This window comes from Biomphalaria glabrata, chromosome 8 (assembly GCF_947242115.1).
Source record: "Biomphalaria glabrata chromosome 8, xgBioGlab47.1, whole genome shotgun sequence".
NCBI lineage: Eukaryota > Metazoa > Mollusca > Gastropoda > Planorbidae > Biomphalaria > Biomphalaria glabrata.
This window is the reverse complement of record NC_074718.1, coordinates 28,513,440-28,538,334: the sequence shown is the minus strand read 5'-3', so window position 1 is coordinate 28,538,334 and position 24,895 is coordinate 28,513,440. Positions and strand designations below refer to the sequence as shown.

The window sequence follows — 24,895 nt, the reverse complement described above, 5'->3', positions numbered from 1 at the left end:
AGACACTGCCAGTTTGGTTATTGCAGACATGTTAATACATTTGGATTTCTTTTCGGCTGTCAAAGAAGATGTCACACAGAGGTTACGCCAGAATTTTTTTCTACAGAGGGCTTGGGTTGGGAGGGGGGGGGGGCAGTTCTTCTGTTCAATATTCAATAAGATATTTGAGGCTACGGATTGTAGCCTGCACCCCCCTGCAAAAAATCCTACGTGCGGCTCTGGTTGTAAGCGTTTACAAGAAGGTAAAAGATAAACCAATCAATCTATGTCATCGTTACTCTCTAGTGCTCATACATTGCACCGTTCTCTAAAAACGGAACTAGACGTGATAAAGTGATTCATATACATCGTTAGCTAGGTCAGTTTTATTTTAAAAAAAAGAAATACTTTAAAGAAAACGTAAATCAAATTAGAAAAAGGTAAATCAAATTAGAAAAATGCATACTCAATTAAAAACTTTGATTAATATGGGCGAGTCCCTATAAAGAGACAAATAATGTCATACATGGCATATTGAATACATTTTTGCTGGCAATAGTTCATTTTAAATCTCATATGTCACCTGCTAGAATTAGATTTAGCCAAACTGATATTTTAAGAGTCAGGGTTATTCCCTCCGGGTTACCTGCAACACTTTCAATTTACCTGATATCGTATCTCTTTCTCGTTGATCTTCTTCACAATTTTCTGAAACAGTGAAAGGAGAAAGACATTTGAATTTGATGTTTGTCTAGTGACGTAAGACTGGGAGATGTTCAAAGTAATGTGTAGTGTCAAATTGATGTCTATATCCATGTCTATATCCATATCTGAAGTCTTACTTACACGTCTAGTGTCTACATGTCAAATCTTTGTTACCAAATGTTTCTTTCATAAAATGACACATATCTTCTTCTTATGTTATATAATACAGCAATTGTACTGTTAACTAAATTATTGTACATTTGTCTGTTTTTTTCGTAATAATTTTATAGTTTTAGAAATAAAAAATATGTTTACAACAAGATTAGTATTTTTTATTTTGAAAATAAATTTATACATTTGAAAAGAAAAAATGAAAATGCTATTTCTTGAATAAAAAATTATATAAATTGGTCTACCACTATAGGCAAATCTCATGTTAAAATCATATATGTATTTTTTTATATATATTTATATGTAATATTAAGCCTAAGTATATGTAATATTAAAGCCTAAGTATATGTAATATTACAGCCTAAGTATATGTAATATTACAGCCTAAGTATATGTAATATTACAGCCTAAGTATATGTAATATTACAGCCTAAGTATATGTAATATTACAGCCTAAGTACATGTAATATTTCGAATGCTGTTAAGCTATAGACTACATGCTAGAATCATTGTAACAAATCTTTTAATGTCCTAGGGACCCTATGTATGGATACACTAATATTGTGATTTGGAATGCACAAACAACACAGTTACACACTTTCTCACACAATACAGATTATTATTATCATTATAGAATGAAACATAACAAACTGCTTCTACGCTTGAAATGTGTGTGTGTGTGAAGTGAAACACTTAAAAACATTGAAAATATCAACAGCTAAAATATTAAGATTTTACAAATATTTCTTATTAAAAATGTACATTACTTAAAGTGTCCTAAAGGTTTAATTATTTAAAAAAGAAAATTTTTATTCAGATAAAAAAGGCAAATTAATGTACAATGTAGGATCTAATGAAAGTTACTGATATACATATTAGCAATGCTATATGCTTACTATTGGTGTCATGCGCTACTTTATCTACAGTTTGTACTATTAAAAAGAGTTAATATTAATTAAAAATGAACTATTAGTTTAAGTGTTTTTAAACAAATATAAGAGTATTTAATTTTGCCTTTTTCAAAGCAGCCAAGTCACGAGGTTACACCTACTTTATATACATTTTCCACTGCTCCGTGAAGTGACTCACCTTAATACTCTGCCATCTGTTCCTCTTCTCAGCCTTAGAGCAAAAACAGGCGCAGAGTTTGTTCTTGCACCAGCGGATGATGTAGTAGACTGTCTTGGGGCTGGGGATTACATTGAAAGGGGGCGGCAGGGTGCCGCTGTCCTCAAAGTAGCTGATCCACAGCTTGGACCGGGCGAACTTCCATTCTTCATCAGCTTGACTCTGAGCCCAACAAAACAGTTTAAAATTACAATTCTTCAGGCATGTCAGCAGAGTTGTTAGGCATGTCAGTAAATTTGTTAGGCATGTCAGTAGAATTGTTAGACATGTCAGTAGAGTTGTTAGGCATGTCTGCAAGGCAGTTACGTGGGTATAACTGTAAGGTATCTTATCTTATGTAATACAGACGTTACTTCAAAAAAGAAGATAATTACGTCCTACGCGTCATGCATCTAGCCATGGATGTTGACCGATGACTTAAATTCTTCCAGACATTGGTTTTCCTGGCTGGCTCAGGCAACCCATTACATGCTCTAATAACACTAGGGAAGAAGGATGTATGTAGAATAGCAGTTATTTATGTCAGTATAGCAATTAGGTTTATTAGTACAGTTGTTAGGTTTATCAGTATAGCAATTAGGTTTTTCAGTAAAGCAGTTAGGTTTATCAGTAGAGGTGTTAGAGATGCCATCAGATGGCCAAGGATAGCAGCGAGGTTCGAACTCGTACCATTGTGACGACAGTCCGAAGTGTGTTACCATACGACAAGGAAGCCACCCATGTCATTATAGTACTGAGTTATGTCAGTAAAGTAGCTAAGATGGGTCAGTAGAGAACCTAAAAATGCCAGTTGTGGATGTAGTGTACCAGATAGGTATGTTAGTAAAGCCTTATTTTAGACCAAATAAGCAAGTTATATTAATAAATTCGAACAGTCTACTTAATCAAATAACTAATATGCATGTACACCCACAATTGCAGGATTTTTGTCTAGACTTTCGGAAGAGAGCCTCTCGTGGTTTCTTTACAATAGAGTTTCTTGATCAAGAACAACACCAATTCGATAACAATAATATAAAATCTACATCTTATCTCATAAATTACAGGCGTTGCTTAAAAAAGATGATTACGTGTACGGCTATTCTACAGTACAAGATTTCTGTAAAAATGGGGTTTTGTCTGAAATTTCTGAAGATTTGAAACAGCGATTATTCAATGATGTCTAAAGAACTTACGTAAATTCTCTGGTAAGAATTGCTCATCATAGCAATCAACATGTTGAGAAGTACTATCAGTGCTATCCAACTGTACGTTCCAAACATCAGCTTGCCCACGAACTCTGTGTACTCGTGGTTGAATTTTGGCCGGAGCTCGGCATGGTCCAAGTCCACTAGGCCATAGATCGCCCAATACAACGACTGGACAATTTCCCAAAGACTGAAAAAAAAAAGCCCACAAAAGTGGATGACTTAATTTTACCCAAAAGTAAAGCTAGTTTACGTAGACCTAAGTTTACTTAGACTTAAATTTAGCTAGACCTAAGTCTAAGTAGACAAAAGTTTTTGTAGATCTAAGGTTTACGTAGACTTAAGTTTACTAAGACCTTAGAAAAGATTTATCAAATATTATTTCATCAAATATGCCAGCATCCAGGTTTGTAAATAGAAGGCAATCCCAGATGAATAGCTAAGATGTTGAAGAAATTTTCACTTATGTAACTTTTCACTAACAATTTTAGAAAACTGTTTATTCTAGATCTATATACGAATTAAAAAGACACACACTCGGTGACGCTGCTAAAATCTTTCTTTTTTCTTTAATACTCTTTAAAGTGTGAGGTCCGGGTATAGAAATTGTATTAACATCTGTGTTTAAAACAACATACAAGAACGTGCACAGAGAATATAATGAAATAAGATTGAACTCAGTGTTTAATTATCAGTGAACTGTTGTATATACAAATTTAATTAATTACTTTCCCAAAATTTTCAGTGAGATAATAATTTATTATGTATTTATATGTATCTGTACCTGCTGAAAAGATTATACTTTGTAGAGTAAACCTAACAATTAATGGATACAATGTACTTGGGATCCACAAATAACTCGGCTGGGAAGGCTGCTCTACAAAGTATAATTCCTTTATCTCGTTGTACAGAATAACTAAACTGTGTAATATTTTCTGTAGTACTGAACACTTTCATGTATTCTATTTATTATAATGTACTATACTTCTATATCTCTGTTTGGTGTAATGCACACATTGTAAGACTAATTTCCTTATGAATAATGAAGATTATTATCATTATTATTATTATTAACATCATATATATTTACAGTGTGTCATATATCAATATATAAAAACAACGCTTATATTAAGAATAAATCATTTGTGAAAATGGTGATGACGATTGGATGAGTAGGGGGGGGGGGAGTGGTCAAAACTCGATAGCAAAAACATACAAGAAACACAGAGATGAAGTGAATATACGTGTTTAACAAAAATACAGATACGGTCACTCACTTGGCAAAACTTCGATACTTCCTATCACAAGAAGAGTTCTCTGTTAAGTGAGGGGGCGGTGTGGCATTCCTGCACTCAGTGGCGTGCTTGTCAGCATAATACCAGTACAAGTGGTTCAGACCACTGGCGAACGAGAAAAGCACCAAGCAGAAGATGCATCCGAATTGCACCAGGTCCATAATCATTCTCCCCAGAGAGATCTGCAAGGGGCCCAGGTAAGGGCTGACGGTGAAGATGTTGACCAGCTTAAGGGAGCTGAAGATATTGGCTGCTGCAAAGAGGGCCTCGGCGATGAGGTTCGGGTCGTAGGCCTCCCAGTCTTTTCTGTCTCGATCGGCGTTGCTGTCTCCCTCTCTTTTCTCCTCCTGAACCTGTAGAATGAACAACACTCTGGCTGAGAGTACTCGCAGTGTGGGAGAGTGAACTGTTGGGATACCGAACTAAGCATCTTGAAGAATAATCTCTATGTAGTTTAGATTTTATTTGGTAATTTTAAGAATCAATTTTAAAAGATACTCGATGTTTGTGACCGCTGGTCACAAGGCATTCGTGAACTTTATACTAATCATGACCTTTACTTTAGACTTCTTGTATCTAAGACATTGATGCCCAAACTATAGCCCAAGGGTCATATCCGGCCCCAGACACGGTGCTATCCGGCCCCATCAAAATTTTCATCACAAAGGATAATACAGTCGTCTCTGCTCAGTTCCATGGCGTGATGGAAATTTAAATGACCCTCAGACGGAAAAATGTTAGGCGCGACTGGTGCACAATTTTGAAGAGAACTTTCTTTTTAAGCTTTGATTCGTGATAACAAATGTATTTGAGCCTATGAAGGGGAGAACACTTTAAATATTCAAGCTACTTAACTTGTCAAAACAATAGGAGAAAGCTCTCTTATTGTATAACATTTACATTTGTCACAATTATTGAAGGTCGTGTTTACCTGCAGGTAGGCGAGAAGTCGTAAGGTGAACGTTGCAATGTACAAAGAATTGGTGAAAAAGTCAAGGATGTTCCACATGTCATGAATGTATTCGATGGCGCCCTCGCCCCACAGCTGTTTAATCTCACTCCACATTAGACCTGCAAAGAGAGTTACACGGAGGTTGGGATTATCAAAATGCAATGTACATTTGTGTGTAAGTCTCGTTAGTATGTAGAACGATACTGAATCTGCTTTCGAAGTCAGGTATGAAAAAAGTATTTGTGTAAGAAAACAAATCAGTTTGTTGTGAACATATTTGTGAGAATAAGTTGTAAGACTTGTCTGCTTGGATGGAGACACCAGGAAGTTGAGGCTTGTATAGTAGCATTTTATTTCTGAAAACTCGTCTATGTTTATGCGGACAGCTAGGTTATAAAAAAATAGCTTATATGTATAGTGGGGTGGATACTTGTTCAGGCCACAGCGGTCACCCCGATATCAACAATAACACGTGTTCTAGAACAAGGCACAAAAGTAGAGTTGAGACGAAGTAGGTCCAGTAACGTACAGTCACTATAGTGACAAGAGATGCCGGTAGAATGGACATTGTCCACGTTGATTTGCCTTTTTACTCGCGGACACAAAACACCATCTAGGGAAAAAGGTCATGTGAATATCGGATTGGCCGGTGTGCCCTGAACAAGTATTCACCCCACTTCATAAGTCATTTATGGTAATATCATGGAGTGAATACTAGCATAGCCTGCAACAAGCATTGTATATTAGTTTTGTCCTTTCATTTCAATTCTTGTTCTAAAATCAGTTATTTTAATTGTCATTGTTAGTGTTATCGTTGTTCTTGTCGATACTGCTGTTGTTGTTGCTGATGTAAATGTTTTCGTTGTCATTGTTGTCTTTGTTATTAATATCGTTGGTGTTGTTGTTGCTGTAATTTTGGTTAATTTGGCGTTATTGATTATGTCGTTGTTAATGATGTCTTCTTTTTTTTTCTACAAAGCTTATATCAACTCACTGTGTCTGTCTGTCTTTCTGTCTGTCTGGAACAAATTTTGAATACATTATTTCTCCGACTTCTCATTCTCGGATCACGTTGAAATTTTGCACAATTACTCTTTATTCCTAACAAAACATAAATCAATAAAAAATAATTAACCGATTTGTTAAATAAACAGTCATAATTTTTAAATTTTGTTTGATATCGAAAAAGGAAAATACATCTTACAATATTAAAATAAATTATTGTAGATGTGGAGTTATTCCCATTAGTTAAGCTTAACTTAATATTTTACTTGTTTTTGTTGTTTTGTCTTTTCAGCTGTATACAATACGATTTCTTTTTACTTTATAAAAAAAGGTAATTCAGAGTATGCGTATTATAATTGTTACCACTTTTAAATACATATTTCAACATGAATGTTTTTGTGAATAAATATTTATAACATCATTACTTGACTTATTAATTGTTCATTATTCTTTCATTCATTAAACTGCAAAATTAATACAGCATTCTATTTCGCATTAAAAAGTCTTTCATGTCAACATGCTTAGAGTCACTTCACCTGCGACATATGCGAGGATGATCCATTCCACTAGGGAGGCCTGAGATCCTCTGAGCTCTTTTTTCCCGGTCCCACTCCTAAACTCGTCATCGCCGCTGACTTTCAACACTTCCACTCGCTGAGACACCAAGATGAGCAAAACTTTGGGGGGACAGAAAATAAAAGAAAGAAACCAACAAGTCCATCAAACAATGATTTAATGAGACATGTCAACTCTTGAGTTAGACTTGAGTGGCTCATTAGAGTTGAGATTTAGAGTTTAGATTTATTGTTTAGATTTATAGTTTAGATTTATAGTTTAGAACTGTGTGAGATCCAAAGAGGAGAGTGTAATGCACATCACGGCTTGGGGCTTATGAAAGTTTCTTAAATATAACAAAAACATTCCCAAAGTTTCTTCTTAGTACTGTCTATACGATGTTATGACATGATTAGGATTTATTTATTTGTTTCGGGAATAGGGGGAAAGTTTTACTTAGTGACAAATGACGTGACAGATCTTTAAAAAGTAAGAAAGTGACAAATGAGGTGATAGATCTTTAAAAAGTAAGAACGCTCTAAGAGACGCTAGAATCAAGACGCTTTCTTATTTACAGTAAGAATAAGAAGAATTCTATAGACAGCTAGTACTAGAGGACATCCGACGGTTCCCTTATTAAGTATTAAAAGTGTTTATTATTGTTCAACACCAGAGTCGACTCCATTTATCAATTGTTGGCCTTTCGTAGGTGTTCATGTCCAGCATTGAGTTCAGTGTTCATGTCCAGCATTGAGTTCGGTGTTCATGTCCAGCATTGAGTTCAGTGTTCATGTCCAGCATTGAGTTCAGTGTTCATGTCCAGCATTGAGTTCAGTGTTCATGTCCAGCATTGAGTTCAGTGTTCATGTCCAGCATTGAGTTCAGTGTTCATGTCCAGCATTGAGTTCAGTGTTCATGTCCAGCATTGAGTTCAGTGTTCATGTCCAGCATTGAGTTCAGTGTTCATGTCCAGCATTGAGTTCAGTGTTACCTCCTTTGGATTTGTTCCTAGTTCAAGTACTCATCACCGCGGAAGTGCTTAACAACAAAAATGGAACTATGTGCCAATTTACAATAAAATAATTGCTTTAATCATGCTTTAATAGAGAATAGTTATGGAATTGAGACATAAAAAAAATCCTTTGCGTAACATTTAAAGCGCTAAATTCACAGACCAGTGGGCTTTACCTACGTAGAAAATCGTGGCTTAACATGTTGATAAAAATTTCTTTACTCAAAAAGAAATGTTTGCCAAACTTATATTGAAAAATGTGCTATACTTACATAAAAATGTGATATGCTAACATAAAACTGTGCTAAATGTACTCACAAATGTGCTATACATGCATAAAAATGTATTATACTAATATAAAAATATGCTATACTTACAAAATTACTTACATAGAAAAACTATATACGAAGAACAATGGATCATAAACTTAACAAAAGGTTTTGTAATCAACTGGCCAATGCTGCACTTAGGGGCTATAAGGTAAACGATGGACAGGACTGGGAAGAGGAAGCCTATGATGGCCATGATGGTCAGTTTGGACAGGATCGACCGCCGCCTGAATCCTGGAAGACCTTCGTACCACATGGAGGCGAGCAGCTGCTGACAGTTCGGATGAGCGACAAACTGGAGAAATAGAAATACCCACAGTATTACATCTTAACTACAAAATAGGACCATATAGTCATACATAGGACCATATAGTCATACATAGGGTCATATAGTCATATATAAGATAGCTTAAAGCTAAATTATGATATAAAACACTAAATGACTAAATGCTGCTAGTTAGATCTTCGGCAACAAACAAGATCCAATTGGACGCATATTCAATAAAAGGACTTGATGGATGATAAACCAGGTAAAATAAAAACAAACACACAAAAAAATTAGCGTCAATCTTATTTTATATAGGATGTGCTCTGACTGCTCTGACATCTTATTTTATATTGGATGTGCTCTGACTGCTCTGACATCTTGTTTTATATTGGATGTGCTCTGACTGCTCTGACATCTTATTTTATATTGGATGTGCTCTGACTGCTCTGACATCTTATTTTATATTGGATGTGCTCTGACTGCTCTGACATCTTATTTTATATTGGATGTGCTCTGACATCTTGTTTTAGGCAACGAGGCCTGAAAGCGAAATAAAATATCTTTGGCTTAACAAATACTTGTATTCACAACGAGCGAACAAGAAGTCATTTGGTCACATAAAAGTGTACAGACTATTTGCAAGTACTCAGAGAGAAAACACATTGTTGAGATAGAAGTTTACACTTGTAACAATGAGCGCACACTGATGCCTAAAGTGAATCATAGGAGAATTGTAATGTTATAAAAATCAAATAATAGAATTAACATGACAAAACTAATATTTTAAAAATGTTAACAAATATTAAAAATACTTCAATACTTATGCTCAAAGGTAAATCACAATAAAAGAAATAATAGCCTTTGAAGTACCCGGATGTTTTACACACTCTTCTCTCACAAGACTTACAACTCGGGTAAGTTCAGCTTCATCATTGTGCCAACACACACTACTATATGGTTTAACAAAGATGCTTGATATAAACACTATTGATACGTGATACATTGCATAGGATTTAAGGCAGAGCGGGCTGGGCTACTGCCACGGGCATCCACACGAGAGGGACCCCACAAAAGAATTTTAGAAAAATATCCGAATTTTGACGGGCCAGAAACTTCTTTTTTTTTTACATTTTTTTCTCATTTTTATCGATAATACATTAAACGTGGTTAGCTTACTTGTAATATCTAAATGCAGCACCGAATGGACCTTTCCTACAATGAAATCCTTTTTTTTAAAGAATGAAAACGAGATTTAATTTAGTTTAGAAGTAGTTTATTTCTTTCTTCCTAAATCTGGCATCCTTCTAGATATAAGTATTAGTATTAAGTGGATTTTTTTGACAAGAGAAAATCAGGCAGGAGAACAACTTACTTTTAGACTTAAGTTGGGCCAGTTTACCGCATTGGTTCAGGGTTCTTACATTCCATGTACCTATAAGTGTCGGTTACAACAACTAATTAAAATTAATAACCACGCGTTTTAAAAATTAAACGCGAAACGTTTAAATATTTAGGAAACATGGGATACATTCCGACAATGACCAAAGACAACCTGAGATGAACTCCAATAGGTGACAAGGCTGGAAGCATCAGTCCTCCCGTAGAGCCTTGGCGAGAAACTCTGCTGTTAGGCGTAGTGCCTTCCAGCACCCATACAGGTCAAGTGACTCTGCAGACAAACTACCCCGCAGCTCTCGGAGCTGCGGACACTATTGCAAGAGATGCGTCACTGTTTCCACCGACTGTCCACAGTATCGGCAACGGGCATCAAAATTTGGCCGGAACCGGGCAAAATAAGCCCCAACAGGGCAGTGTTCCGTTCTACACTACGCAATGATAGATTGTTCCGACCTTTTTAGCCTCCACCATGGATCGTCGCGGTCCGTGCGACGCAAATGCTGCCAGACTCCATGGGCTTTGTATGAGCCATCCCAGGATTTCAACCACTTGTCATATACCCACTCTCGGATTGATGTCGTATCTTGGGTAAACGTACTTGGGGCTACGAGAGTGGGCACGGCCAGCGCTCCTTCTCGTGCTAGATCATCAGCCGCCTCGTTAACCCCCCCCACGCCGCAGTTCGAAGGCACCCACTGCATAAAGATGACAACTCCAATAAATAGGCGGATGTTATTTGCGGCGCCTAATGCCTCTTCTACCAAAGGTGACTTACCCCCCAAGCCAGCCATGGAGCTAGAGCGGAAGACAACAGAGCTTTCTATAACACACAACACATACTTAAAAGCCAACTTATATCTAAGAAAAAAAACAGAAAACCATTTACAAAACCATCATCATGCCTGTAGTCCATACATGCAGGCGAAATCTGGACGCTGACAAAAAACCACAGAAAATCTGATAAGTACTTTGAAAAGAAAAATCCTCAGAAAATTGAGCAGCCCTATGAAGAGCCCCCCCCCCCCCCCCCCATAGTGACGGAAATAAAAAGAAACAGATGAAGTTGGGCAGGTCACCTCAAAGGAATGCCAGAGGAGCAAGGATGGTTTACCGGCAAAACAAAAGGAGGGCGCCCCAAAGGGAGACCACGAGTACGGTGGCTTGATCATGTAGAGGCAGATCTACGACAGCTGGAGGTCCGGGCATGGACTTATGCACGTACAAATTTATAATTTGATAAATAAACAAGATAGTTTTTTTAATTGATGTATTAAGATCCCAATGAGGTTCTGAAAGATGGATTAATGAAACGGCCAGTGATGTGAAGCAAAAAACTTATAATAAGGAGTATTCAAACTACACAATTTTCTTTTCAAGTTAACAAACCTGTTAATAATTAAAATTCTTCATTGGCACTTGGATATGTATTCATGCTATTAATGAGGTTATCTTTCTTTGCTCGTAGTCCAAAATTGTTTTGTAAATAAAGAAATATCATAACTTATTGTGTAGCTTATCCAAGTGATTGGGGAAACATCAATGACTTCATGCTATAAAGGATTACTAAACTTAAAAAGAAATATCTAGAAAAAAAATGTTTGTAATTCGCTGTGGGATTCACAAGCAACATCTTGTTGCTTTTAAATTTATCCAACAATTTCTATCATCCTTAAATCTCATTATAAACAGTAAATGAAATACAAACTCAAGCCAAACATGGGCGCATCTCTCAACAGTTTTATGAAACAAATAATCAGCAACAGGTCCAAATCTTATTGTATGCTGTTTTGCTGAAAGGGAATTCTCTTGTTCCTTTTGTTGAGCTCTATAATAAAATGTAGGAATTTTTTTGAGAAATAGGAAGATTTATCGTTGGCATGACGACTTAAAGACGGTTACAAAAAAAGATTTTTCTTTGAAATGAGAGACTTCTAAATCAAAGGAATGAAATGAACCAGCGACTACAAGGAAAGAAATTGACCTTCATTAATTCAAAGCTAATCATCTTCTCTCTTTTAAAAAAACAAAAACATTAAATCTCTTTTTTGTTATAATGTTTTAAGAAAAAAGATTTTCACACTCCTAGAACTCGATTGTTGACAAATGAATGACTTCGTGAGGACATCGATGGCTACTCACCTAGCAATGCTCAATGAAGAGATGACGACTCACCTAGCAATGCTCAATGAAGAGATGGCTACTCACCTAGCAATGCTCAATGAAGAGATGGCTACTCACCTAGCAATGCTCAATGAAGAGATGGCTACTCACCTAGCAATGCTCAATAAAGAGATGGCTACTCACCTAGCAATGCTCAATGAAGAGATGGCTACTCACCTAGCAATGCTCAATGAAGAGATGGCTACTCACCTAGCAATGCTCAATGAAGAGATGGCTACTCACCTAGCAATGCTCAATGAAGAGATGGCTACTCACCTAGCAATGCTCAATGAAGAGATGACGACTCACCTAGCAATGCTCAATGAAGAGATGGCTACTCACCTAGCAATGCTCAATGAAGAGATGGCTACTCACCTAGCAATGCTCAATGAAGAGATGGCTACTCACCTAGCAATGCTCAATGAAGAGATGGCTACTCACCTAGCAATGCTCAATGAAGAGATGGCTACTCACCTAGCAATGCTCAATAAAGAGATGGCTACTCACCTAGCAATGCTCAATGAAGAGATGTCGACTCACTTCTAGGATGTAGTACATCCAAACATTGAAACAATGATGACATATTTATAGTTTTTTAAACCTCTGTTACTTATGTTAAAACTAAGTTGCAGAAAAACTGTCATTTTGAGCATTCCCATCAACATAAATGGTTGAAACTGAATTTTGTAGTGAAACTAAAAGAGTTAACACATAGATAGATTGGATGAAGGGAGACCATCGCATTGCTTTGACTAAATGAAAGCCTGACATTTCTATCAGTGTCCAACTGCACGTGCTACAAATAAATGGTATTGTTTATTTACCTTCTTTCGTTTCGTGGCTAGCATTTGTCCACTTTGGGGGAAGGGGTGCTGGAGGATTTTTTTTAAAAGCTAGATTATATGAATAGTGGGGAAGTGAATCCAAAAAGGTTTGAAAACCACTGATCTATACCAATCGATTCCAAGAAAGAACGCTGTGGTGGGCGGGTAATAAAGCACTTCGATCCGAATTAAAGGGGCTCGACTTGAAGACTCGGATTTTGAACTTCAGAATTTTTAGAACGCAACAGAATCCGGCCAACTCTTATGGGTACCTGACATTACGTTAGGGAAGTATAGGCGGTTGGTCGTTGTGCTGGCCACACAAAACCCTCGTTAACTGCTGGCTACAGAATCAGATAGATGGTAACATCAGATTGGGGTACCCAAAGTAATGTAAAATATAAAGAATCTAAAAACAACAACAACACAAAGTTTATATTGAATTAAATTGCATCAATTATTTTGAATCAATCATATAATCAAGTTTGAATAGATCTGAACTAACAATAATAAATTAATATGATTAGAAATATTTGTATTAATTGATTTTGCTTAGGGCAAATTTTACCCTTATAGCATGCTTAGCTGGTTATGGTACAATCACTTCAGTGGACCAGTTGATGGGGGGGGGGGTATCTGGGAGAATATTTTCCGTGCTGCCTTTTCAAAAGCCATATTACAAAAGTATGCTTTCAAAAAAAAAAAAAATTTTAAATAAATGTTTTCAACAGACAATGCTAAAGATTGGATATCTCATATTGACATTAAAAACGAGTCTAACAGATTATCTTTATGACCTTTCAATACGACTCGTGGGAGACTTAAAGCTAACAACAAATCACTGGAAGCTCTGGCACGAGAATCACTCAAAAATCTTAATAGCCATAGCAGACAAAAGGCATCGAAATTTTAAAAAAATTAAACACAGACTCCAGCTACAAAAGCATAACCAGTTTGTACCCGAACATTCTGGGCTAAGACAGGCTTCACCAGACACATACGAGGGCACAGAAATGCAGTGCCAAGTCCTAAGTCACTCTGGAGGATAGAAAAGGTCGTCCTTCATTAGGGTGGACTAATCTGTATTTTTTTTTATACTTAAAACAATAGTGGTTCTGCTAAAAGAACTTGACTGGAGATAGATTTGAACATCAGACAATGTAACTGTATATGTTGAGGGTATATGCTGAACAATCCTGATGTCTTTTAAAAGTGGCGCACATTCCTATATCAAACTATAACGTGAAGAGATCTTCAGTGTATGTCCTATCTCAGATATTAACTCTGAAGAGTGAATGGCTCATAGTGTAAATATGGCACTTAAACCCAGCGTAAAACAAGCGATTAGGCGCAGTATTTAGGTTAGGACGCTGTCTTTCATCAATGTTCGAATCAAGGCGCACCCAGACATTACATCGCACGCCCCTACCCCATACCCCACACCACCTTTTGACCTTCCTGCTCATCCCGACTGCCTCCATCACCTCGACTCCCTTCTGTTGTCAAGGCGCGTGCGCAGATCATGAGAACAAATATTTAGAAGGGGTTGATTATAGGCGGGGAGTTGGGGGGGGGGAGATCTGATGAACTTACGTTCCAGCGGAGTAGCGGAGGGGGGCGAGGGTGCCGGCGATCTGAAGGTTTGGAAGAACGGGAGGAGGGGAGGAGGACTGCTGGAAATGGAGGTAATGCTTGTGTAATCATGATGACAAAAACACTCACTCTGGACGAGAGTTGATCAAGATGAAAGGTACTCCGTGAGTGAACTCTAGGAGTGTATGTGTACGTGTGTAAGTGTGTGGTGCTGTAACATATTTCTTTTCGTTCTTGTTCTAGCAAACTTCAAAAGTTATGGCTGAAAATCTGACGGAAATCATAAAAACATTTCTATACGCCTCCCCCCCTCCCCCTTTTTCCTTTTCATTTTGTTAAGTTCTCAAGAGTAGAACAGTTTTGTTAAGAGAGTAGAGATCAGTTTAACCCGTTGAAACCATAAATGTCGTAAGGACTCGCCATAATTAGATTACCTTATTAGAACTGTTTTTGCACCTTTTAAGTAGGCTTACCATGTCATAATAAAAATTCCCAAATATCAGCTCATGCGATGCAGATAATTTTAATGTATAAATCGTTTGCTTAATCAAACTGTATTTTTATTTTGTTCATTATGTGATAATTCTTTTCTGTATGATATTTTACTGATTTTCTAATGCCACTGACAGATTTTTATTTATACATACAGGTAGTCCTCGACTTACGACGGTGTTCCGTTCCTACGCGTCATCGTAAACCGAATTTCGACGTAAGTCGGATCATACACTCATACAGAGTTCTGTAGCATAATAACAGTACTGTACTGTACTGCAAACACTTAGCCTATCCATACACCTTATCTAATACATAATTATCAATAAAAACAGTAAAATATTGTGCAGAAAAGTAATTTTAATAATGAAATACTGTACTGTACTATACAGTACTGTAAGTGCTGTAACAGTAATAAACAGTGTACTGTAATAAACAAAAATAACAATGCCAAAGAGAGAACAAGCTTATTTGGGAGGAAGCTACAGAACTTGCTGGAGATACTGGGGCAGGTGAGTCAACAGGGGCAGGTGAGGTAGAGGGTACAAGTACAGGATCTGTTGGAGGCTCTGCTGCAGGCTCTGTTGCAGGCCTGTCTCCCTTCTTAAAGTGCTGCTGCAGGTTACTTTGGAAGGAGACCATCTTCTTCTCCTCCAATATCTGCTTGTGACACCTAAGGAAATCCATGACTCCTCTGGCAACCCTAGTGTACCTGAGTGTACTGAGCCGTCGTAAACAGCGTCGTAACCATGAAACGACGTAAGTCGAGACCGTCGTAACCCGAGGACAACCTGTACATATAATCTTATCTTATATGATACAGACGTTTCTTCAAAAAAAAAAGAAGATGAATACGCACTACGCGTCTTGCATCTAGTCATGCATATTAACCAATGACATAAATTCTGCCAAGTCACTGGTTTTCCTGGCTAGCTCAGGCAACCCATTCCACGCTCTAATAGCGCTAGGGTAGAAGGAGTATTTGTACAAATTTGTCCTAGCATATGGGATGAGGAATGTGCCTTTATCTTTGTGTCTTTCTGAGTATTTGATTAAATTTTGGTTTTGTATTTGAAGATTATGGTTCAGTGTTTTATGTATAGTCGCTACTTTACTTTTAAGTCTTCTATCCTGATGGCTTTTAATATTTAGTGATAGAGGTGTTATGTGAATATCGTTTGTTATGAATCTCACTGCTCTATTTTGTGTCTTCCAGTTTCTTAATGTTTTCTTGAGTTGAGGGGTCCCAAACAAAGGATGCATATTCTGTTATTGGCCTAACCAAGGTTAAATAACATTTTAGTTTTATGTTCTTATTTGATTTATAGAAATTTCTTTTAATAAACCCTAATGCTTTCTTTGATTTTTTGATAGTTTCATCAACACCTAAGTGTTTTGCGTTTTTAATCTGTGTTACTGGTTACCATGAATAAGATACGTGGAATTAATTTGATTTAGTTTTTTTTTTGGTACTCTTAATAACAGACATTTTTCTGGGTGGAAAGACATGCTACAATTTTTCTGTAATTCATCTAATTCTCTTTGTAAAACTTTTGTATCTTGTGTTGTTTTTATTGTTCTATATATTAAGCAATCATCTGCGAATAATCTGACTTTTGTTCCTGAGGTAATGCAATTTGGTAAATCATTTATGTAAATTAAAATAGTAGTGGACCTAAAACTGTTCCTTGAGGTACACTTGAGTTTACTGTTATCGGTGTTGATTTAGAGCCATTTATTATTACAGTTTGTTCTCTCCCTATTAGAAAATCTTTAATCCACTGATGCCATGGACCATCAATGCCAAAATATTTTAATTTTTTAAGCAAACTATGGTGGTGAACTTTGTTAAATGCCTTGGAAAAGTCTAGTAAGATAACATCTATTTGCTCACTATCATCTAAACCTTTAAAAAAACCATCAATTAGTCCTATTAGTTGTGTTTCACATGATCTATACTTCTTAGAGACACGTTGGTATGGAGTAAGGACATTGTTTTTCTCTAAGTGGTTTATAATGTTGCTACATATTATGTGTTCTAGGATTTTACATGCTGATGCTGGTAAGTGATACTTGTCTGTAGTTTCCTGGGTCAGATATATATATATATATATATATATATATATATATATATATATATATATATATATATATATATATGTTGCCTGAGCCAGCCAGGAAAACCAATATGACTTGGCAGAATTTAAGTCATTGGTTAAAATGTATGATTAGATGCATTATAAAATATATATATATATATATATATATATATATATATATATATATATATATATATATATATATATATATATATATATATATATATATATATATATATATATATATGGATTTAGTCCCTCTTTTATGTTTTGACACGTTTTTTTTTTCTCACTTCAGATTGTCGAATCAATTTGAAATTTTGCATAATTATTCATGATCGATAATAATACACGATTCAGTCTAAAAATTAACCAATTAATCATTTAGTACTAATCAATTAATTTTGTTTTTAAAATGCAGAAATATAGCTAAACCCTGTAATTTTATGTTTGATGGTAGTAATTAGTGGCTCTCTCACTTCGATAGGCTTTGTTTAAAAAAAATTTTTTTCGTATTGCTTGCTGTTTGTTTGTTACTGACCGAATTTATTTGCTTGTTTGTTACTGACATATTTTTTTGTTTGACACTGAAGAATGTTTGTTTGTTACTGACAGAATTTTGTATTCGCTACTGACAGAACTAGAATTTTCTGTTTGCTACCGGCAGAATTTTTTTTTTTTTTGCTATTGACAATTTAGTGTGTGTGTGTGCTACTAACTGATTTATTTGTTTTACGATAGTTTCTCCTTTTATTTATCAGATTATATATCTATCATTGTATCAATGACCTTTTGGCCGAACTCTAAGAGAGTGAACCATCTCACAGTTTAGCAAGGTTACAAAAACAGTTTGTGTGGAAACACAAACTCAAAATCGACCCGCAAAGTGGTCCACCCAGGCAGGTTAAAAGGTAGGTTTCAATATTTTCAGAAAGAATATAAGAATGAAATTCTATCAAAAGCAAATGACAGAGAAGAATGGAGAAAGAAGGCTGACAGATCTTGTGTGGTGCCCCAACGGTTCAGAAGACCAAGGGATAGGTGAAAGTTAATGTGAAGTTAGATGTGAACCTGGCCTAACTAATGTCATATAATGATTATCTAATTGATCTAATTGTTTTGTAAAAGGTTAATCTCTTATTCAAAGCCTCAAGAAAAAAATATATTTACTCTGGTTTAGTGTCCCACTAGTGTATGTCGCCGCGCTGTAGTACACGCGACACGCGATAATACGAATAACTACTTATTGATTGTTGTTTTAAATTATGCATATTAAATAAATTTTTTCTCTTAAAAAATTAATGATTTTTTGTTAATGTAGTAGTTGGTATGAAATAACTTATTTAATGTAACAATACATTTGTATAAAAAAAAAGTATAAAAAAATATAAACTATTTGCATAATAGAGTTAAAAATATGGTAAATGGTCATCTACCTTACTAAATAGCCTCCCGTGTTTGTTACTATTATTAGTAAATAGATGTAAAAATGGTGTATTCTTATGAAAAAACTGCTTGCTTAGTTGATTTGAAAAATTAAAATTTTCGCTTTCAGAAAAGAAAAAAGTAGCCGTTGCATCAGAACTTTCAAAGGTCTAAAATATCATGATGTCTGATTTTCAATTTCTTTTCTAGTTTACGAGACCTAAACGGGACGGACGGACGGCGGAATAATATATAAAAATCGTGGGAAATTAATTAGTTCTGTATAAGAATTTCTTGGTGTAAGTAAAAAGTAATCTCTTTCAGACTGTGCAATTCATGGGGCAGATAATGTAAAGCTCTTTTGGCTGGCGGCTTACAAGTATGTAATGTGGGCAGCACAACGACCTGCCTCTATCGTCTTTAACTAATGTCAGGTGTTCAGGGACGTCTTAGGAAATCTGAAGTTTAAAATCCCTGTCGTCGGATTTGAACTCGAGACCTCTCGGATTGGAAGTTAAGCAATATACCACTAGGCCATCATGCCTGGTTTTGGAATGTAATATAATGCTGACCAGTTATTGTCTGAGTACAACTAATTCACTCCATGCAAAGAAATACTTTACTAACATTCTTTTCTATGTCATTTAGACCGGTTAGCAGGTCAAATGTTATAAATTACTTAAGGAAACCCAAACAAAACATCCATAGTGTTATCTTAAAGATAAATACAGACATAATGCATGAACATAAAGATAAAAAGGTTGACAGGTACATGTATTTGAAGGCATTATTGGGGGAATCTGAGACGATAGCTCTAACATTATGGAAATAAGGCAATGATTTAACAAAAGGGGAAGTAATGGCATTCTAATCTTTGATAAAGTCAGAGTTATCCCATCTTTGATGCTTGGATACGGGGCCGGATCAATGTTTATCTGTTGTGAAGGAAAATGTCAAAAGTGATTTTATACGACTCGGGCATCGAATCGAACTTAAGTAAAGGTTGGTTGAAAAAAAACAACTTAAATAGTTGTCTCGTTGTACTTGTTTTATCAACTATGCGTTGTTCAATCAACTATGCGCTTGTTCAATCAACTATGCGCTTGTTCAATCAAATATGCGTTGTTCAATCAACTATGCATTGTTCAATCAACTATGCACTTGTTCAATCAACTATGCGTTGTTCAATCAACTATGCGTTGTTCAATCAACTATGCGTTGTTCAATCAAATATGCGTTGTTCAATCAAATATTTTTTAACATGACGAAGAGTTCTATTGGCTCTACGTTGGTTCTTTCATTTAGTTTATTACCTCTATTCCCAGTTGCAATGATCAGTTCTGTTGAGCTAATACATTGAAGAAGATCATTTGTCCCCTTATGACACAATTAAATACACACAGAGAGAGAGAGAAAGAGAGAAAGAGAGAGAGAGAGAGAGAGAGAGAGCGCAGTTCTCTTGTCTTCTGCAATTTGTGAGCTAGTTTTCGCAGTGCGACGCCATGATGCTCTGTCATGTGCTTCTGTCTTCCAGGTAGCAGGGTCAATGCTGAAGACTTTCAGAGAACCTTTGATGGTGTCCCTGAAGCGTTTTCTTTGTCCACCTCGTGAGCGCTTCCCTTCCCTTAATTGGCCATACACGAGTCGTTTAGGGATGTGGGGTCTTCCATTCTGCAGATGTGGCCTACCCATTGCAGATGGGACTGCATCAGGATTTTGTGGATGCTTTGCAGGCCAGCTCTTCGAAGGACTTCAGTATCTGGTATTTATCTTGCCATTTAACATTCCCTATTTTTCTGAGACATCATGTTTAAGTGGTTCAGTTCTTTTTTTTTTTTGCATGTTTTCTGAGGCGTAGAGCAATGTGATGAGGATGACAGCTCGATAGACCCCTAGCTTTGTGTTTGTGGTGATACCTTGACTATTTCAGACATTTGTAGACAGTCTGCCATAGGATGCAGTGACCTTGACTATAAGCAAGTTGATTTCATTATCGATCTTTCCATTTCTGGAGAGTGTGCTTCCAAGGGAGGTGAATCTGTCCGGTGCATTTATTTCCTGTCCATTTATCTTAATGCCTAGATCCGAGTCGGCTTTACCTGGAGCAGGCAAATATAAGAGTTCAGTCTTTTTTGTGTTCATAATTAGGCCGAAGTCTGAACATGCTCTTGAAAAGTCACTGACGATGCTCTGCAGATCATTTTCAGAGCAAGCATTTAGAGTACAGTCGTCAGCAAACAGCTGATTTTGTTGTCGCGGCGGCTCAAAGCAAAATCAATGACACAAATAGATTTCTATGGACTCTACAAAAATAACAAATCCATGAATAGGAATGTGCCAAGTCCAACTTGTAGTATGAATCAAATGATCCAACCAATAAGTTGTGGCGCAGTGAGCAAACTCTAGCAGATGCCAGCTACATCTGTACAAAAATCTATCGGTCTAGATCTATTTACACGAGTTAATTTCTAAAGAGAGCGCTCGAATTCACAAACATCCCCCCCCCCATTGCTATTGTGGTAGTGAACGTTTACGTTGAATACAAGAAATGCAGTAACTCCATTGGTCACAACAATTGTATGACCATCATTTATTATATGTAAAAAAATAAAGTTCCCCTTTCAGACATTTTTCTGTGGCCTACGGTTAACGAGGGTGCCATGTGGCCAGCACAACTTTCCCCAGCTAATGTCAGGTACCCATTAGAGCTGGGCGGACTGAGAGCGCCCAAAGATACCGAAATTAAAAATCAGTCTTCAACAGGATTTGAACCCAGGACCACCAGTTCAGCCTCCAATTGTTATATGTAAGATTCCCAATTATTTCACTTTTATTTTTTTCAAAAATCATTTAAGCTATAAAAAAAAAGTTTCCCTTTCAGACCTTGCGATCTAAGGGGCAGATGATGTAAAGGACTAAAGGTTATCTGTTTCTGTGGGCCACGGTTAATGAGGGTGTCATGTGGCCATCACAACAACCAACTGCCGTTACTTTTTCCCAACTAATGTCAGGTACCCATTAGAGCTGGGTAAACTTAGATGTGCCCACTAGCGGATCCAGAACTTTGGAGTGGGGGGGGGGGCGATTTTTTTCCAAACCCTAAACCTAACGCCCAGTAAACCCTAACCCTATGCATAAACGTGCGTACAGCGCGCGCGTGCATATATATATATATATATATATATATATATATATATATATATATATATCATTTCTCAACCTTCGGCGAAAAACAAAACAACTGGGGCAGAGCTATAAGGCCCCGACGACAAAAGTGTTTTCTTGCTTTTTTCACTGTGGAAACGTATTCTCCTGACAAGTACACCTCATTATTCATCAATGGAATTCGGGGCGAAGCCCCGACGCCAAAAGCGTTTTCTTGCATTCTTCACTGCAGAAACGCATTCTCCTGACATCTACAGCTCATTATTTATCAATGGAGTTCGGGGCGAAGCCCCGACGCCAAAAGCGTTTTTTTTTTGCATTCTTCACTGCAGAAACGCATTCTCCTGACATCTACAGCTCATTATTCATCAATGGACTTCGGGGCGAAGCCCCGACGCAAAAAAGGTTTTCTTGCATTCTTTACTGCAGAAACGCATTCTCCTGACATCTACAGCTCATTTTAATCAATGGACTTCGGGGCGAGGCCCCGACGCCAAAAGCGTTTTCTTGCATTCTTCACTGCAGAAACGCATTCTCCTGACATCTACAGCTCATTATTCATCAATGGATTTCGGGGCGAAGCCCCGATGCAAAAAAAGGTTTTCTTGCATTCTTCACTGCAGAATCGCATTCTCCTGACATCTACAGCTCATTATTCATCAATGGACTTCGGGGCGAAGCCCCGACGCAAAAAAGGTTTTCTTGCATTCTTCACTGCAGAAACGCATTCTCCTGACATCTACAGCTCATTTTCATCAATGGACTTCGGGGCGAGGCCCCGACGCCAAAAGCGTTTTCTTTCATTCTTCACTGCAGAAACGCATTCTCCTGACATCTACAACTCATTATTCATGAATGGAGTTCGGGTCGAAGCCATGACGCCAAAAGCGTTTTTTTTAGCCGTCTTCACTGCAGAAACGCTTTCTCCTGACATCTACAGCTCATTATTCATCAATGGATTTCGGGGCGAAGCCCCGACGCAAAAAAGGTTTTCTTGCATTCTTCACTGTAGAAACGCATTCTCCTGACACCTACATTTCATTTTCATCAAAGGACTTCGGGGCGAAGCCCCTACGCCAAAAGCGTTTTCTTGCATTCTTCACTGCAGAAACGTATTCTCCTGACCTAAAGCTTATTATTCATACTATTAAAAAAGGACCTTTCGAATAATGTTGTACTTGAAAAATATTCTAATATAAATTTATAGGCCCATAATACATTGCAAATAAAACTGATTTGTTTCTTGAAAAGATAGGATACCCCACATATTTAGCTTTTTGCTTTGAGGATCGCCGCCGAAAAAAAAAATTATTCGATAAATAGTATTTAAGAAAATTAAAGTATAAATTGTGAGTTATAGTCCCAAATTTATTTAACTAGAAAAATATCAGATTGAGTAAAGGTTGGGAAAAGGCGACTATGAAAACATTATTTGAGTTTAGAACTCATCTCAATCATGACTTTTATACTGAAAAATTTCGTTTGAATTATAACTTTTCCAATGGAAAGTCTTTCTTAAAATAATTATGATAAATTCATGTGAAATTATATAAATAAACTCTGTCTGGAAATGGGAGGGGCGGTAGAGTGAAAACGATTAATCTTCGCTTCTTTAATAATTTCTGCTAAATATTGCATTTGGCATTAAAGAATAGGGGTGGGGCGACTCGATATAAGAATTTAATTTATAGTGTATATAAATTATATTAGTGACAGATTTTTTTAAATTTTGTAATTTCTTAACTATAATACAAAAAGAAAAAGTATTGATTTTTCCGATGGGGGTAATGTGATTGCATGTATCGCCCCTCCAAACTGGTACAACCCTTTTTCATTTAAATTTACTAATGATACAATTTGAGATTAGAGTATTGTACGACATAATATACAATGGGTCACATATCAATACGTAGTTTATATTATATAGATATTCAACTAATTTTGTTCACAAACTATGATTCTACACAAAAATAGGACCGCCCACCCCAGCACTCAGAGGGCTAGAGTGGGGAGGGCAGTACATGCAATCGCCCCCCCCCTCACCCCACCGAATCGGCTAAGATACCAGAAAGGGAGCGACATAATATAAAATGTATATGTTAATTCAACTAATTTTGTTCACAAACTATGATTTCTCCATAAAAACGGACCGCCCCCCCCCACTCAAAGGTTTAGGTGGGAAGGGCAGTAGAGGTATTCGCCCCCCCCACACCAATCGGCAAACAGGGAACGACATAAAGATCGGTTAAAATATCAATAACAAGTTTTAATAATATAGATATTTAATTGATTTTGTTAGCAAGCTGTGATTTCTACAAATAAATCGGACCGCCCCCCCCCACTCGAAAGTGTAGGAGGGGGGGGCGGGATTGATACCATCACCCCCTCCCGACCCCACCAAATCGGCCAACATACTAGAGGGGGGGCGAAATAATCTAAAAATAGGTTGAAATATAAATAATTTGTATATATTTTTAACATAAGTAATAAATTCGTATACAAATTGTGTGAATCCTATACTAAAGTTCGTCCGCCCGCCCCCCCCCCCCGGGGGGGGGGGTCGGCCGAGTGGGGGGGGGGGCGATCGCCCCTACCGCCCCCCCCCCCTGGATCCGCCAGTGGATGTGCCCAAAGATCCCGAAATTAAAAATTCCAGTCTTTGCCAGGATTCGAACCCGGGACCACTTTACCGCTCTGCCACCGCGCCTCATTTTAGCTCTGAACGTAATCTTTTTATCTGTGATCCAATCAATGTTGACTTCGTTCTTCCTAAGCGTTAGAGTGAAACCCATGTCAGTCCCGATCCATTCCCCCTCGCAAATTCATGTCTCTATCATATTCCCGAGTTCTAGTTCAGTCCACGACCTTCACCTTGTACCATATTCTCCATTGTGTACTTGACTTGGGCGCCAGACCAGAAGAAAAGCTAATCAAGGTAAGCAACTCGCATTTCCTTCCTTCGCCAAACAAGAGCACATTAGGTAGTCTAGACGAGTTAGGATGCATCAAGTTCAATCATGCTTTATGACTGGAACCAAAGGTCGCGTTTAAGGAATAAAAAGCAGGCGCGTGTTTTTATGATTATAAAATTCAAGATGTACCGTCTCAGTGCTTTACTTTTCAAAAGTAAGGGTCAGATGGTTTGATTTATAC

General features: G+C 37.0%; 1 protein-coding gene across 6 annotated transcripts in view; it reads right to left on the bottom strand.

The window, feature by feature from the left end:
* The window catches only part of LOC106074945 (short transient receptor potential channel 4-like), a 276,179-nt gene that overhangs the window by 21,112 nt on the left and 230,172 nt on the right, over positions 1–24,895 (bottom strand). For all 6 annotated transcript variants that reach the window (XM_056037379.1, XM_056037382.1, XM_056037384.1 and 3 more), the window contains 7 exons: positions 8,379–8,613; positions 6,959–7,099; positions 5,397–5,536; positions 4,448–4,818; positions 3,159–3,360; positions 1,945–2,145; positions 646–687 (listed from right to left, as the gene is read on the bottom strand). In XM_056037379.1, the coding sequence (XP_055893354.1) occupies positions 646–687; positions 1,945–2,145; positions 3,159–3,360; positions 4,448–4,818; positions 5,397–5,536; positions 6,959–7,099; positions 8,379–8,613 (1,332 nt within the window). The remainder of the gene's footprint in view (positions 1–645; positions 688–1,944; positions 2,146–3,158; positions 3,361–4,447; positions 4,819–5,396; positions 5,537–6,958; positions 7,100–8,378; positions 8,614–24,895) is intronic.